Here is a 17,697-nt window from a genome sequence, read left to right as displayed (position 1 = left end):
GGAAGACAGAGTGTAGAGCTGAAAGTTCCAAGCTTCTAAACATGCCTTGGTCTTTCTGGTGACCAGCTGCCATCCAGGAGCCCAAATGTCTCTTGCTCAGAAGAAAGATCAGGTAGCTCAGAAAGCAAGTTTCCTCAGAGCTTTGGAGCAGGCTGTTGGGAGCTGAACGAAACCATCACAATTCTATGAAGATTTTTCAGATAAGGATAATATACTTATTGACCAAAATTGAAGTACAAAACAATCTACTTTCTGGAATCATATGTCCAGTTAATGGTAGAATTTGGACCTCAGTTCTTAGGAGTGATATGACTTGGTTTCCAGTCCCAGCTAATGTAACAGGTACACTGTTACACGGCCATCCTACAGCCTGCACTGAAACTTCATGAATAAGCTTTGTGCACTGATTATTAACATGCATGATTCCAAATAGAAAGGGAAACTCTTTCCCAGAGGGAATAACCATGTGCAGGTATAAAATGTTACTTGTTCTCCATCCTGAGCCTCTCCTCTCGCTTCAGAGTTGCCCAGGAATCTATTCTTAAAATTAGTTCCAGAAGGAAACTCTCATTATCACTTGGAAATTCATTACCCTGCCTCTCTGGCTGCATCTCTCTGTAGGGAAGGCATTAGGTAGAACACTTGTAAAGATTTCATTGAGGAATGAACCTGTAGGGTGTAAAAAAGGAATAACACTCTCCAGGAAATATCTATATACATTCCTGTTATTTATTCATCTTAGCTCTAAAACTCAAAGAAAATTATGCTGCTTCATTTTATGTCCAAGGCTAGCATTTTTGAATTCAAAGAATTTATAAAAACAATCTCTGAGGAAAAAAATATGATTTCACAACAAATATTATGAACCCAGTTATATGTATTTTCACCATTTTCCCCTCACTGGAGCCTTCATATATCTTTTATTATCTCAATATACTTTTCAAATGAACTTGGCAGGAAAGATAACATCACTCAAATAGTACTTCTTTCAAGGACTAGCGGGGGTTTGAGGGAAGAAGTGGTGGCATTAAAAAAAAAAAAAGAGTAGGTAGTAAACTTTTTGTTACTATTCAAGTATAAAGGGAACCTTTACTTAAAATCTGGTTTATGAACCCATACTTTAAGCTCATCTCAGTGGTATTATTTTCATTAGTAGACAGATGGGGAAATTTAAGCAAAGTAATTAACTCCTGGTGACAGTAATGAAACCAGTTTCCTCCAATGCTACATTCACAGGCTTATCCTTAAAGTGCTTTAAAGGCTCTGTCACTTGGTCACAGAAAGAATTCATTTCTGCTAGCACTAGAAATAAGAGTCAATAGCTGAGAAATTTAGAGTTTGTTGGCAGTTTGCCCAACAAACAAGCAAATCCAAGAATCTTTAGAAAATGTCTGTTCTAGTTACTGTGTAAATCCCTGGAAAATCTTCAATTTGATTCTAGATAAGAGAAAAATAATCCCCAGTACACACCATTTCAAAGTTGAGGATTGAAACTTTTAATCCTGCTTTGAATTAGAGAGAATGCATCAATGTTGGGGAAGATAAAAATAAATTAAGTTTATCTGCTCAAGTCTTCAATGGATGGATGAGGATTAGACCTTTTATTATGGCACCTTCAATTTGATTTTATCAATCAATTTTTATATTAAGTTTTAAAAGAATGTGTTTGTTTACTTTCCAATTTACATATACAGACATTAGAAGGCAGTAACATTCAGCATGTATTTACAAGCGTATGTGGTGATTTCACCTGATATTGTAATAATGTACTTTGGGCCCAGCAGCACTTAGGTCAGGTCCAATTAAGCCTGCCTTCAATTATTTCAGTGAATTTTAAAAACATTCTATGTGAGATGGCAAAATTGTCCCGTGATATAACAAACTCATCAGTGCCACACAATGTTATAAAGAAGAATCCTTAATGACCTAATAGTTTCTATTGAATTCTAATAAGCGTAAGTACATTGATCAACAGACCCAACGGATCACCCAGAATACAGGCTGGGCCCACTGCTAGAAGCAACCACCCCCCATTGCAGCACAGCCTAGAGAGACACACTTCGCTTATATTAGTGCAAAATGAAATTAAATAAAGCAAAATAAACTTGCCTATTCTCGTCTTTCTTATCTCTTATCATCTTATCTTTGATCCCATCTTTCCCTTCTGCCTTCATAAAATAGTTTTAAGATGACATTTTGTGTATTTTGTTTCCCTATCTTTCCTTCATAAAGTAGTATTCTTCATCCTTTTCCTGACTCAACGCTTTATCTTACTGAAGTCTTATTGCAAACAACCTCTTTCAAGCACACTGTTACTATAAGCTAGTCATGCTATGCCGCAGAACAAGAGGCATCAGTGAATTTCACTTCACGGGTTAGGGTAGAAAATCCTGGGCTAGAGCCTGCTGTTAGAGGAAATACATTGTCAAGTAGAAGGTAACTCTCTATATTTTCTCAGGCATGATACCTCCAACACAGCTCACTCATTTATTAAGTAGAACTGACAATGTGTAAATGGAAAAGCAAAGTCAAACCTCATTGGAAACACAGTTGAAACACGGTGACCTTCTAGGGATGATTAGCCTGTTAGCTGGAGCAGGAATGATGAGCTCTGACCTGCTTCTTTGGGCCCCCACTGGGAAGCCTGATGATAGAAACATGGTCCTTTTGTCTTAGGAAATTGAGGAGCTAACGGTAAGCTGTGGTGGGGTATGGCGACCAGACCTTTTCACTTGGAGATGGCTGCCTCTCTGTTTTTGGTGAGAATAAATTGGGAGAATACCAGGGTCTTCTGGATATACTTATTCTTTGGGCAAGGGATAGAAAAATCCTTTGGAGGACACATGGAGGAAAAATCTTTGGAAGACAGTGTGGGGAAGAATCTAACTTGCATCATCTACATATACAGACATTGTTGTGCTCTCTTGCTGTCCAAAGTTGAAAATGAGCTCAAATACCTTGGAGAGAGGGTTTTTGGAGAAACCCAGGACTCTGACTCCACTTTTAGAAAGTGTACAGTGCACAGAAGTCGCTACAAATGAGGGAAGAAGTGGTGATTCGTGTCCAGAGTAATGTGTGTGGCTACAGATGAGGCTGCAAAGCAGACTTGCTGTCTTGTGTGTGTCGGCCAAGGTGCTGGAGGTTGTCCGTGTTCATTGAGAGGAATATAAAGTACGAAATAGGAAAAGAGCATAATCCGGTAAGAATTTTAGAAAGGATGAGTTGAAAATGATGGTTCTTAGTTTAACCAAAAAAGGAAAAGCACCAAAAGGCAGAGTCTTCAGAGGGTTGAGCTAAGTTAAGTTTGGGGTAGTTATGATACTAGCTGATTGTGAAAATTAGAGCATGTCCACTTCTCCCAGCCTGAAAACAGTCTGTCAATGAAGGTCAAAAATACAGCATGTATTTTATCACTCTTTCCCCATGCATTTTGTACCAATTTCCCAAATTGGTATCTGTATAGAACCTGGCCTGAGTGTAAATTGCTACCTGCCAGTGGACCTGTGATGGGACTGGAATGGGCATGATGCGTGGGTGAGGAAGGTGTGTTTGTAAGAGCCAGTGTTCATTTGGATGAAGACCACATGCCTGCCTACAGATGGGCATGTTAAAAAATATGCTTATGGGGGGAAAAGTGGACAGATACATACAGTCACTCAAGTATTTCCTTGGAAAACAAGTTGTTCTTGTTTTAAATCAGTGCTTTCTAAACTATGCAGCTGTGATTCTTGGGACACAGTGCCTGCTAAGCTGTGAATAGGTGTTCCATGAAGAAAGCTTCTTGTGTTCAAATTAATTTGGGAAAAGCTGTAGGCAACAACTGTCCTCTGAGAGTCCCTTGAAGGCTAATGAAGGTTCTGAGAAGTCTTACAGCAAGGAAACCCACCTCACTTCTTTTATAGAGCATTTTCAAACTTATTTGGTCATAAATGTCTTCATTCAGAGAACATATACATAATAACTGAAGGGATACCAGTGTTTCAAAAAATACTGTTTTTAGAAGCTGACATAAATGTGTCCAGAGTAGCAGAAACACAGGGTGATAATGATGGAAGTGATTTTGGTAAATATGACCAAATCCAATACAAAATTTTCAGGTCAAATATAATTCCTTGCAGGCCTAATCACTCCTGAAAATTATCTTCAAAGCTAAATGAGCTCTCAAGCTTCTTAGGTAGGTAGGCCTTTGTGTACAGCTATTAACTCGACATGATTTGCATTTTAAAAGAGGAAAGATTTCAAGCTTTTCTATACAAAGGGAGGAGCTATTGAAGTGGACTCTAGGTAGAGCTGTCCCTTTAGTGACTGAAAATTCTGCTTTGCAATCTGACAAAGGCTACGTCTTTTGAATAATGCAAGCTAAGACGGTATTAATTGGTTTCCATGGTCATACCTACAGCCTCATAAAAATAGATCAGGAACATAAAGAAAAAATGCAGACTATATAACTGCAGAGCCATTTACATTATAAATGACAGTCTAGTTGAATGAAATGGAAAATAATAATACTGATGATAATAATTTTGATAACAGGTAATGAATATGATGAGCCCCTGTTTTGCATCAGATACCATTTCAGATAGGTTGTGTACCATGGGTCTAGTCCTCACCTGAAAACACACACACACACACACACACACACACACACACACAGCCTTAAGGCTAAAAAAAACAGTCAATAAAAGAAGATAAAATAAAAGTACAGCTAGCGCTTACTGAGCACTTACTACGTGTTGGGCACTGTTGTAAACATATCACATGAATAACTCATGTGGGAATCAGAACAACCCTGTGAGGTGGGCACCGCTGGTGTCTGCATTTCACAGGTAAGAAAACGGTCTCAGAGCCATCAGCCATCCTACTAAGCAACAGGAGAGCCAAGATTTGGGCTCAGGTATGTCTCTAAATAACCTGCATTGTCTATTTTTCTACTGTCTTAGTCCGATAATGTCTATATACTTTGTATTCTCTGATTTTATAATAAATTGATGTAATTTGAACAGTTGTGACAAAGTGGCTCATGTTAGAGCCTTTTGACAACTTCAGGCAATTGTGTTCCTAAAGGATATGAACACAGTTACAGAAAAGGACATAAAATCTGTTTCAGCAGCAAATGCCCCTACTTCTGTGCTTGATGTCTCTCTTCATTCTCACAGTCCAACCCTGAGAGACGTTACTTGAATTTACTTCTGTAGACAGTTGTTGATATATTCAGCAGTAAAATGCGTCAGTAAACTCTAAAAGCAATTGACACTTTGTGTTGCATTTATGAATTTCTGTCCTGATTTCAATGCTATATTGCTAAAGTTTTTAAGTCAAAACAATTTTGTTTTCCCCAACTCTACTGGGATGCTGCCTGTTTCAACCCAACTGCTCTCCATATGCTCTTGTTGGTACCTGCATACGATACAAAGCAAAATCTGATGTTAGAATGATTAAAGCCAAAGTGTAGGTTTCAGGTGAGTATCCATTCCTCAGAAAATAGAAATGGTATGTCCAGATCAAAGGTTAAATCAACTTCTCTGCCATTAACCAATTTGGAGAACTGTGGATGTCACATTTTAAGATAGAACCTCAATAAACTAAGCAAGAAAACTAAGAAGAAAGAAAACAATATTTATTAGAACGTTTTTCTCTAATGCAAAGGAGTGCATGGAATGTCACTACATTTATTAATTGCCCAGAATCGCCCTGGGAGGGAGTTTAGTACTAGTTCCATTAACAGATATTAAAGAGTAGACATGTCTGGGGTGACATAGTTCGTGACAGAGCTAGGACTTGAACCCAAGTCTGGTCTGAAAAGTCTGGTGTTCTTTCTATTACCTTACATTCCTTCCTGTGTGGAGGGGAGGGGGATAGAAGATGTATAGTTGGACAAAGTAGCTGCTTTCAAATGTGAGAAAAGGAATGAACATATTCTATGCAACTCCACGAGGGACACCTGGGCCCAAGACAAGATGATAAAACTTGGGATAAAACAGGGAATACTTTCCTAAGAGTGACCTGCTTGAAAATGGGAAAATGAATGTCCCCCTGAGTTTGAGTCCCTACCACTACAGGGGTCCAGCCTGAAGCTAAAGTGCCAAGGTCTCTTCTGGTCTCTCAAATGATTTAATGCTAAGAGTCTAAACAAAACATATATTCTCTAGGAAATCCTGGATATCAAGACCCCTTCTCTCCCAGTCTCCATCTTTCCATCCTGTCCCAGCTGTGTGACCTTAGGAAGTCCAACTGCTCTTCCTCAATTTGCATATTTGTAAAATAAGAATAGCATCCGCTTCCAGGCAAGGTTATTAGAAGATCAATATGACAGGATGGTTGAAATGCTTATCCTTCATAAAGCTCAAATAGTGTTAGTTACCTCTTCCTACATGTCTGAGGTGTGAGTCTGTCAGAGGAGGTGTGCTGGAGAGCTTCCTGTCATCTTCACTTGAATCATACCAAAAGCACAGGGAAGGAAACACTCCAGGATGAGAGGGTCTCCCCTTATATGTGTGTCTGGATCCATCATGCATTTGCTATGGACTTGTGTGTTTTCCTGCTTGTTCACTCCCAAAGTAAAAAACACAGTGTTACTATGCATTGCTTTCAGGGTTTATGATGTGTATTTTTAATTATTCCTATGCAAAAACATCAATTAAGTTAGCTTATTACATGCCATGCACATTCCCTAACTTTTCCATTGGTGCGTTCCATAAAGTATAATACTATTCCGTTTTATAGTTAATCATGAATATTCTATTCTCTCTCAAAGAGGGGCTGTTGGCCACCAGTCAATATCTACTGCCCTTATTTAAAATAGAAAATGTTTTAGACATAACATAAGAATTAGTGTTGTGAAACCATCAGAATTTTCCACCGCAACCCTACTTCCTGGTACCTAAAAAAGCTAACTGGAAGGCTTTTAGAAGAGAATGAAATGTACTCAAAATATACATGACTAATAAGATGCGTGGATGTGATTTTTTAAGTCATCTCTGAAGTTCAAGTAGCTATGGATAAGAAAAGGTGTTGTCACTGGAGTATTTAATCATACATACAATTTTAAAGAATATGTCTGCTGTTTAAAGTAAGAAGACTTGCATAATCTTTTTGTGTGTGTGCAGGAATAGACTAGTGGTAGGAAATTAAAACTCTAAGCAAGTTTAATTTTATTTGAATAGAAACATATTATCATTTAGAACTCTATCGTCAGTCTATGGCCAAGGTTGGTTCCAGGTTACTGTAGGGGTTCAGACTTATTCACAGGTTTCTAGGAACAAACTTATTCTGATCTATTGCCCTGTGGCCTACAGAACATGCCTGGACCCCCAACATGGGAGATGCTAGTGACAATTCGTCTCTTTATCACTCTGAACACTCTTGTGGAGAAAACTATGACACAGCTTAAGGAGCCTTTCCTTATCATTACACTTCCAGCTCTCAAGTTACATAAGAACATGCCTCTGGGAGATTAAGTTTAAAACTATGTGGGTTTTTATGCTATTCTTTTAGTTTTAGAAACAAAAAATTGGTGTGTGTGTGTGTTTAAGGAGGTTAAACTGATAAAACACCCAAAAAATAAAAAGTTAAAGACCTCATAATTTGAATCTTTCCTTCTCTAAACACAAATATTTGACAATAGAAAATAAGTATTCATGTTTTGTGAGAAAGCAAAAGTCTTAAAATCATATAGATGAACAAACACATATCCAGTAACACAATCTATGATATATGTGTATATGCATAAATATGTACACATATAAATTACATAAAATGGGAAAAAATTTACACAGAAGTCTAATGTTTCTTTCTTTAATGGCCTCTCTCATACGTCTGTATATTACAAAACATAACACTCTGAGAATTCTATTGCTTTAAAAATGACTGGATTGTAAAAGGAATAAAAATCAGATATTATCAGTGCAAAGGAATATTTAAAACAAAACTAAACAAGACAAACAACCAAAGAAACGCTTCTTATTCCTGACCTAATGTTCTTCCGACTCAGTAGCTCAGACTACGAAGTCAGTAGAGGAAGATAAATTATATCAGAAGTAAAAAACATGAAGCACCAGAAATCAAAGGCTATGATAAGTCTCTCTTAGTGTCTGCTTCATAGGGAGAGAAATGCACAAATTTGGAAAGCACAAAAGGGAAAAATAATAACCTAGCCATTTCAAAAACGGTTTTTAAAATCATTTTTTTTGTAGAAAATGCATTTCTTTGTTGTTAAATTTGTTTTTCTTAAACACAATCAAAATCAAATGAGTAGGAATCAGGGGTATTAAAATCAAAAGTGGAAATTTGTCTTGATATCCTTTATTATCTTCCTATTTTCTTCCAACAGCCGGACTCTAAGTTTGACCCTTATCTTCCTATTCTCCCTCTAAGACATTGTATGAGTTCACTAATTTTCATTTCACTAAGAATTTCTGGGCCCCTGATTTCTGTTTCAAAGGCAGTGTCTAAATGTTGTGTAGTGTGCTGCCGTTCATGACAGTTATGATAAAAACAATATTGCGGCTTGTGAGTCAGCACAAGGAGAAATAAAGTGCTATGCATCTCATCTAGAAAACACATGGCCTGCTAGTAGGGCTAAGTTAGCTCGATGTTTGTCATCTCATATGAATCCAGCCTCACTCGGATCAGATCTATCCACCATGCAAGGTTCATAATCGATATTTTCTAGGATATCAGTGACATTGAAAGCTAGACTTTTTAGCTCACCCTTACACACTTGAAACTGAAAACAGCTGCAACAAAATTTTGTGGGGAATAACACTATAGAACTATGAAGATATTTAAATGTATTCCCAAGTAAACTACAACAACAAAATAAGAGATGGTTAAGAGACATAGCCCAAAGGTAGCGAGAGAGAAGACGGTGGCCTCATTAGAACCCACCAACACTTACTTTGCTACATGAATACAGATTACTTAAAATTATTTTGTACTATCTCTTAAGTTGAAAGGTAAAACTGTAAGGATCAGGACAAATCAGAAAAGACGTCAGGCCGCAGTACAGATTACAGCATAAGGCACAGGATCTTTAGTAAAATAAATTGTTGGTTTACAAGTGGACCCTTGGGGGCTGGGTCAGATGGCAAACAAGCTTAGGATATTGTCTCTTCTCTGAGAGTCGCCTCTCTGTTTTATCAAAAGAAGGACATCTTAGGATTGCGAATAAGGTTCTATACCATTTTCATATTCATGACTACTATACAAATATTGCCAGATAGTATTTTCCATGTTTACATAACTATAAAAGTTATTATACAGTTAGAAAACAACATACTATTATTTCAAATTTATAATGAAGTTAAAAAAGAAATATTTATTCTATTTAATATTCTTATTAGTATTCAAACACTATGCAACTTCCTAAAGATTTTTGTCTCATCTTCCATATCAAAACAAATTGTATACATACTCAAAATTAGCACTTATCTATTGTCTGTTTCAATATGAAGTCTATTTTAACTTTCATTTTATATTTAATTGTATAGCAACAAAATAAGCTTTAAAAAAGAGAATAATCAACTTATCCTCTAGTATCACAGACCTGCACTGTTGCCTCCAACCAACATATTTCAATCCTAGAAATGTACTTGATTTAAAAAGTACCATCCTGTTAAGCAACAAAAATTATTTAATTATACACTCATCATTTCTATTTTCTTTCCTACTTTCAAAGAATGTCATCGCCTCAATGAGAATGTCCTATTTTTCTCCTACAACGGCAGGTAAACTTTGACAATCTGAAACATGAACTTAAATGTGAACTTGAATAATTGCTGTGTGAATATACGAGTAACTTGTTGCAATGGAGAATGGAAGGCATTTGAGAGCTGACATCTAAACATCTACAAGAATTGTGACTTTCACACCCAACCAGCCTTTAGTAAATACCTCGGGCGATTAACTTTAACAGCGTTGCTGCAGACAGACCCACCTCAGGCTCAGAGCTAGCAGTTGCTCCTTTGACTTCAGTAGTTCCCCCACTTTAAAACTGGCATAGCCCAGGAAGCTTCGCTGCAAACGAGAGAAGAAATGGTTTTCATTAACTTCGAGGTTCCTAATATTTTGGCTGTCAAACCAATCACACAAAATTAGCCTTTAGACGTATGAAATGTTAAATCTATCAGCCTGACAAATATTGCACTGACAGATAGAATCCTCACTAATATATCTACCTCATGGAGTGAAGTTGGGGGTGCAAATGCATCCTTTTCATTAAAAAAACAGACAAATGGCCTGGAAAAGATCAAAATGTATAATACAGAAGCCAGTACTTTCCCACTAACTATTTTCTCCTCAAAGGAAAGCTGGGGTGAAAGAAAGATGACACACTTTCAATATTTACCAATGCCGTTGTCGTTCTTATTAGAATTTCTCAAGTCACTGGCAGCAACAACTTTGTGTTCCAGATATGAGCAAATCTGCTGGTTTGAGCTATTTTTATGTGGGACTCTGTGCAAGTTATAAATAGAAATGCTGTATTTCTCCCCCATCACAGCACTGTTTAAAAGCATTTGTTTCCTTTGTTATTTCTATACTAGCATGGGACAGTTTCATTTTGACACACAAGAAAGGATGGTATTTATTCAGTTACATTTTCTAAAATTGTGTTTTTAACCTATCATACTGGGTATTGCCTATCAATGAATATCTACTGTCTATACTCTGACTCATAATATAAAGAATACAACTTTAAATTGGTTTTTCTTTTCTAGGATAAAAAACTTTCATCTCTTTTTAACATTCCTGGCTACTTCTGATTTTAAAGTCACAATATTATGGGAATATCATAAATAGGATTTCTCATTCTCTCCCCAAAATCAAGAAGTAAACATGGAAATACCAAACCCATATTATTACCGATACCATTGCTGCCTAACACACTGTAATAAGCTACAAGAAGTCAGCACTACGTTTTCCAGAACAGTCTTTCTTCTTAGGTGTGTTGCCAGGCTGTACAAGAATGAGAGACTGAAGGCCAATTGGGTCTTTTCAGAGGAAAGTTTGCACTTATCCTATACATAAAAGGCTGCATCTACACAGAGCAATTGTTAAGAATCAGAAAGAAAAGGCTTCTGGTCAGAATTTTTCTCCCTCTTTTCCAAGTTCTAACTTAGAAGAACTGTCCCCAAAGGCTTAAAGGCAAACATTTGAAATGCAACTCAGTTCTAAAGTTGGAGATATCTCTATGTTGGTAACGATAAAACCAATTCATTCACTTGAAACTCAAAGAGCTATTTAGACACTAAGTCATCAAAGCCAGAAGAATAGGAAACTAAATTATTAGGTGAAGAACATTAGGTGAAAATAGAGGATTTCTGGAAACAAGCTCTGATGACAGGTCAATGAGTGGTGATATGAAAGTAAATCAAGGCAGAAAAGAAAGTCCAAGAGCTGTGTGAATAAAACTTGCAGAAATTTAGGGTGACTTTTCAGCATGGGGCAGAGAGCGAGCCTAGGAGAGATTCACCTGAACAAAAGCATTGATGTGACCTCAGAGATCTCTCCTAGAACTTTTTTATATAAAAGAATACCCTTTCCCCACATATACACTTTGCTATTCATAATCCTTGTCCTGTTGGATTTTTCTCTATTGGCACATATCACCAACACACACACACACACACACACACACACACACACACACTTACTTATTTTGTACCCCCCAAAAAAAACAATTGAGATCTGAAGCTCCACAAGGACCTTTATTTTGTTTTCTGATAAATCCCCACCGCCTAGCATGCCGTAGGCATATAATAAATATTTCCTGACGATGAATGAATGAGTGAATCAACGGCAGGCACAAGCTTCAAGTAAGTTATTGTATTAGATATAGGAAAAATGCTCTTTCCGCAGATATTTATAAACAACTGCAATTCACTGAAATACAGTAAATCAAAACAATTTTTAGCGTGCAGATTGTATATTGTTGTAGTGAATTTCATTGTAGCATTTTGTATTTTAAAGAGATGTCTCTCTCACTTCCTCTTCCACTGATAATCAGGGTTTTCAATGTACATTCACATCCCTCATTATCCTCATTCAAAGAAAACTCTTAACTGATCAGAAGTTTCATGAGGCCTCAAAATGTCACAATCGTTTTTCTTTTCCTTTTGAGGTTTTGAAGGTATGAATGGATTTAGAATCAATATAACAAACTATACATGTCATGAATGTTATTGTGGCATATTCACAGCAAGAAAAGCAGCAGCAAATGCCCCAGACTGGAGAGACAGGTGGAGTAGCTATTTGCAGACATGGGCTACAGACACACCATAAGTCACAGCTGCAAGTAGCATTTGTGACTATAAGCCATTGAATATCTCTCGTGTCCACCAGCCCAGAGCTCCTGGGGAAGCAGCATCTTGGCTAGGCCCTCCTTAAGCCAAGCCCAGGGCATGCTGCCCCGACTGCCACACCATGAGTCCTTGCGATGTGCCAACAACACTGCCCATGAGTCAATCTTTTCCATCACAACTGTCAGCCACATGCTTAATCTCAAAGGATAATAGGGGAGTTGACAGAAATCATACAGCATGTTAAAAATCAATTTGGGAAATGGCCTCATAGCATTACACTAGGAAAATGCATCAAGCCAGACAAACCAGAAGAGGTGTTATTTAGGTATCAATATTATTGCATTTATTCTAAAAATAACTGGACATGGGGACTACATGTTGTATAAAATGCATTAATAAAATTCCCAGATTTCAAGACAATGTCTAAGTGTTTCATACTATGACAGTAACAATGAAATTGCCTATATATTTACTATTTAGCAGGTTTTTATGTATTTGCTTCACCTCAATATAAACAAAAGTAGGACTCTTCACACCCCTAAAGCTGGAAACATATCATTCATTTACATGAATATTCACTGGATTCCTGTAACAGAATGAATTAGAGGGAAACAATCTTATCGATTTCTAAACCCTGAATTCCCGTGGAGGGAAAAGAACACACAAGAAGGTAAAATGAATGACTCTGTTCCAGAGAATGCAAAAGAATAATGTAATATTAAGCGATTTCATCGTTGCTCTCACTATAATCATAATTACAGAATTTAAGAGAATTGTTTAAAAAATGTTTTTGTTATTTCAAATACAACTCAAGGGAAAATATTTTCCATCTCTCCTTTGTTGCTGTTTCTAAAATTCTCATCTGAAAGATTTTAAACTGAGAGCTCCAAGATCTGGGGAAAATAAGAAAGACAAACAAAACATATAAAGCCTCACTAGAGGTGGAGCTCAGAGGTCTCAAGTATAATCCTAAATGAGTTATTCTATTTTAAAAAAGGAAAATGGGCAATTGAATCCCTCCTCCCAGCTCCCAGGCTGGCTCTCCATTGATGAGCGCTGCCAGGCTTGTTTCTCTGTCTTCTCTCTTACAAATCTGTGGTCTTGGACAAGTTACTCCACCACGCTAGGCCTTAGAGTCCATATGAAAAAGTTGCAGTAGTTATTGCTATTACAGTCAAAATTATGCAGGAAAGCTGGGAAAACAGGAAGTAGTTCATGAATATTAGTTTGCACAGTGATTAATGTAATACACCCAGAAGTCAGGTGACTTAAAAGTATTATAAGTCAACCTTAAGTAATTTTTAGAAAAGGCAGAGCATTTAAAAATATAACCTATGAGAAACTCCTGCAATAAAACACACACACACACACACACACACACACACACACACAAATTTCTCTCTCTCTCTGTGTATATATATATACATATATATATATATGTGTGTGTGTGTATATATATATATATATATATATATATATATATATATATATATTTCCTTATTTAAAAAAATAGATTCAGGAAAAATATAAATTAGAAGAAATTCTCGGTAAAAAGTAAAAAAAAAAAAAAAAGATACAGAGGTTATACTTATGCAGTTATTATTGTTGAGCACCTATAATTCCTTATACCTCACGTTTTTATCAGAACATGTGCAATGTTTATCAGGGCCCAAGAAATGCCTACCTGGACTCAAAGAATGCTAAGGCTTGTTAAGGCACTGCCAGTCTGTAGATGAAGAAACTGGGTCCCAAAGGGATTAACTGGTTCACACCTGGTCACAGAACTAGTTACTACAGTAGGCAGAGGTCAAGTTCAAATCCAGGCGTCTTGCCATTTGGTCCCGCATTCTTTCATCCCCATCACGCTGTGCCTCATTTCCAGGACAGCTGGTGATTCCCTTTCCTTCTACAGGTTCTCTGCCTGCACAACATGTGGCCCTGTCCCTCTCTCTTACCTGCGCATGACAGTGCAACACTCATAATTATCATTCCGGTCCAAGCACCCAAAGCAGATGATCATTAAATTGCTCGATGCACGATTTCAATCACTCACATGGCTGGAGAGTGATATCAAGCAGGGTGGAAAAACTAAGGCACCTGCCTCAATCCCTGGCCGCTCTCTATGGGGAGTGTACACATAAACAGTTTATCTTCCCAGCCCTTGCAGGAACTCTGAGGCAAGTCACAGATATCCAGAAGGTTCACCGGGGTTGTACAAGGGGGTGTCAGTGGTCCCCTGGTTGAGCAGCACTACATAAGGAGCCAGGTCATACAACCACAGACACGCTGCCATGAGCTGAGCAAAGCCCCGCTCACGTATGTTCATCACACAAAGTCTTTATTCAAAGTACAGGCTTCCTTTATACTGCAATGTGCATGGACCTCCTAAGTTTCCCCAAGTACTGCCCAGAGCTGTGCTGCCCAGCGGGGAGACTCGCTGGAGTCCTAGAGCTTGTGCCTGCTCTAAATTGAGAAGCGCTCTCTTACGCATCCTAAGTACACATCAAATTTATAAGACGTGGTATAAAAAAAAGGAGTGGGAGTCATTATTTATTATTTACTAATAATTGCATTGATTACATTCTGAAATGATTATATCATGCATATCATACTGGGTTAAATGAAATTTAATTCATCTCACCTGTTTCTTTTTACTTTTTTAAAAGCCTCGACTATGAGAAAATTTAAAATTACATATGTGGCACACATTCATGGCACACAGTATATTTCTGTTTTAGAGGTTAAACCATTATATTAAAAATATTTTGACTTAGTCTTGTAAAACTACATACAGGACCTGGGGTGTAAGTTTTCAAAGTCTTGGAAGAATGGAAGTTGACAGTATGAGGCTGATACACAACGTGTCCCTCACATAACCTATAGGACAGGACCTTTTTCACAGCCCAGGTCCTTTTTTTTCACTGTCAAAACTAACAGTTATGGTTTTCCTACCCCGTAGGAAGGGAACGTGGATATATGAACTATTCGTACTGAAAAAGGACATCATACCTATATTTGTGCTCACAGGAGAGCCAGCATTTCAGTATCTGCCACACAGAGGGCTCTGGTGGCAGTGTTAGCCTGAGAAGCATCAAAACCAGTAGAAAGGGAACCTCACCCTCATGGGGCAAGCACAGAAGGAACCTCTACCCTCTCCTTTCTCCTCACCACAACACTGAACAGTAGGGGGAGGAAAAGGTAGGACATGACAATCAAACTATGCTCCGCCTCCACCACGAGTCGCTAGGGGCACAGAGAGGTCCAGCCTGCAGTGAAAAGTGGTGGGAGAAGAGGATGGAAGAAAAATGTAAAATTAGAGAAGAAATTCAAATTTTAAAATGAATAAGATACATTCCAAGAACCTGAATGAGAAGAGAAAAGAAAAGAAAAGGGGGGGGGGAGATTTTACACAATTAGGTCAAGATGTCATGTCATTAAATCTTCAAGCCAGGGGATATAATTAACATAGAGCAACTGGGCGGGGGGGTGGGGGGGTGGGGGGGTGCAAGCATTTAGAGAAGAAAAAAAATAACCTCATCTTTCTTGAACCTCAAATATTAAATGGAATTCCATATAAACAATGTAATAACTTATCAATAGTTACAAATTTCAAAAGGTCTTCCATTTTCTGAAGGATGTGTAAAGGGTAAGACAAGAGCATGCCATGGAGGGCCTGGTTTGGCGGAAGGCGCCTGGGATGGTCACAGGCAAAAGGTGTTGGACCTGAGCTCTGGGTAGGGGGCGGGGTAGCAGGGAGCAGTGGCCCAGGCATGGAGAGGGTCCTGTGGCCTGGGCGATGAAGGCCTGGGGCTGGGAGCAACTTGCTAGTCTCTCTGGAGAAACTAAACGAAGCCCGCGTAATTTGGGCATAGAGATGGGAGGTGGAAGTGAGGGCAGCACAAGAGGTTAAAGGGAAGGCAGAAAACAAAGCATGGAGATTCATGTGAGTCAAAGAGAAGTATTTGACCTGTCCCCAGGAAGAAACCAGAAGCGTGTGCGAGGCATGAGAGAACACCAAGTGCTGTTGTCCTTCCACACTATTAGATGCAGAGACGGCTGACATTCTTCTCAGCCAACTCAACTTAAATTTTGGTGCATATTGTTGAAGGGTGCCATTGACAGGTTTGGATGGCGGCGGGTACCAATGAGGTAAGGAAGGGTACCTAGTACAGCGCTCCACACTCAGACTGGAGAAGGCTGTCAACTGACTGTGGGATTTCAGGAAATTTCAAACAGGCCTTCAGTTGGCTCAGCCCCAGGGCCTCTTAGATCCAACTTGTTTCTGGACTTTTCTCTGAATGCACAGATCCCTTTCAGCCTGCTGGGCTGTCTTTGCAGGAGCTGCCACTGCCTACTCTAGTCTCGTCACCTATGTAAAAGTCACCTATGACCACTTTGCTCTTCCAAGTTCTACAGGCTGAAGATGCAATGATTCAGATGCTGCAGGCAAACCTCAGCAGGGCTTTCCAACACTGGACTGCACGTAGGTGGCAGCTTCTGTTTTGACCTGCCTCACTGTTTTGACGTGTTTAAGCTGCAGGAAACAGAAATACATCCAGTTTTATGGCTGCTTGGTTCTCTGCCTCCTTCCCAAGGAGGTAGAGCTCAGATGTGCAATTTCCCTAGCCTCCTGTTGGTCCAGGAATGCTGGCACTGAATCACATCTCAGCTACCTGCAGGACAATTTCTAGACTCCTCTCTGACCAGCTGAATGAAACAAGGATTCATCTGAGGATGATATTCTGGAGACAAGAAATGAATTCCATACAATTCAGCAAATACGTGACAACGCCTCCTCACATAGTCACACCCTGTTAACGCCATTTGTCAGCTATCCAGGAAATGATTAATTTAGAAGTGATGTGTGTGCCTTTTGGAAATATAAGAAACACTTACCCCAATCTCTGGCAGAGGATCCTTATGTTCATGTAGGACACTGGTTCGAACCTATGGAGAAAAACAAACATTTTCTGTGCAACTCTGGAGTAGAAACCAGTGCTGAACCTCCACACCGGTGCTGGCTTTTACTTTGCTTCATCTGGTGTCAAGGCAAACTCTGGTTAATCATTACTGAAGCATCTGTGTGCAGCATCCACTGCAGGGCAAGAAAGCTGTAGTTCCTACACTTCTGCTTTTCCTAAGTACACAGAACTGCCTGGATCCTCACTCTATCACCACCTGTCAAATACAGAGCTATCTAGCCTTCCGGTGAATCACCTTTCATTTCCTCAAGAAGCAACCCTCCTTCAACATTCAAGAGTAGGGGCAGAATTGGTGTAGAGGAAGTTATTCCATGTCTGCCCAATAATTATTTATTCTCTGGATGCGCCCCCAAACCCACTGTCCTTATAAGTTATTCCTCCCACTTGAGAATTCTCCGCCAAATTTTCAGATGCCA

General features: G+C 38.7%; 1 protein-coding gene across 7 annotated transcripts in view; it reads right to left on the bottom strand.

The window, feature by feature from the left end:
* INPP4B (inositol polyphosphate-4-phosphatase type II B) overlaps positions 1-17,697 on the bottom strand; it is a 579,259-nt gene that overhangs the window by 183,998 nt on the left and 377,564 nt on the right. For 5 of the 7 annotated variants that reach the window (XM_074338475.2, XM_074338478.2, XM_019730779.3 and 2 more), the window contains 2 exons: positions 17,196-17,246; positions 9,935-10,014 (listed from right to left, as the gene is read on the bottom strand). In XM_074338475.2, coding sequence (XP_074194576.1) covers positions 9,935-10,014; positions 17,196-17,246 — 131 coding nt within the window. Of the gene's footprint in view, positions 1-9,934; positions 10,015-10,345; positions 10,411-17,195; positions 17,247-17,697 lie in introns of those variants that run through there. The other 2 variants (XM_019730783.3, XM_019730782.3) reach the window with 2 other exon arrangements.

The sequence above is a fragment of the Rhinolophus sinicus genome, chromosome 15 (assembly GCF_057876585.1).
Source record: "Rhinolophus sinicus isolate RSI-liver-muscle chromosome 15, RSI-T2T, whole genome shotgun sequence".
Lineage (NCBI taxonomy): Eukaryota > Metazoa > Chordata > Mammalia > Chiroptera > Rhinolophidae > Rhinolophus > Rhinolophus sinicus.
The sequence above is the reverse complement of the archived record's forward strand: the minus strand, read 5'-3'. Positions and strand labels throughout refer to the sequence as shown.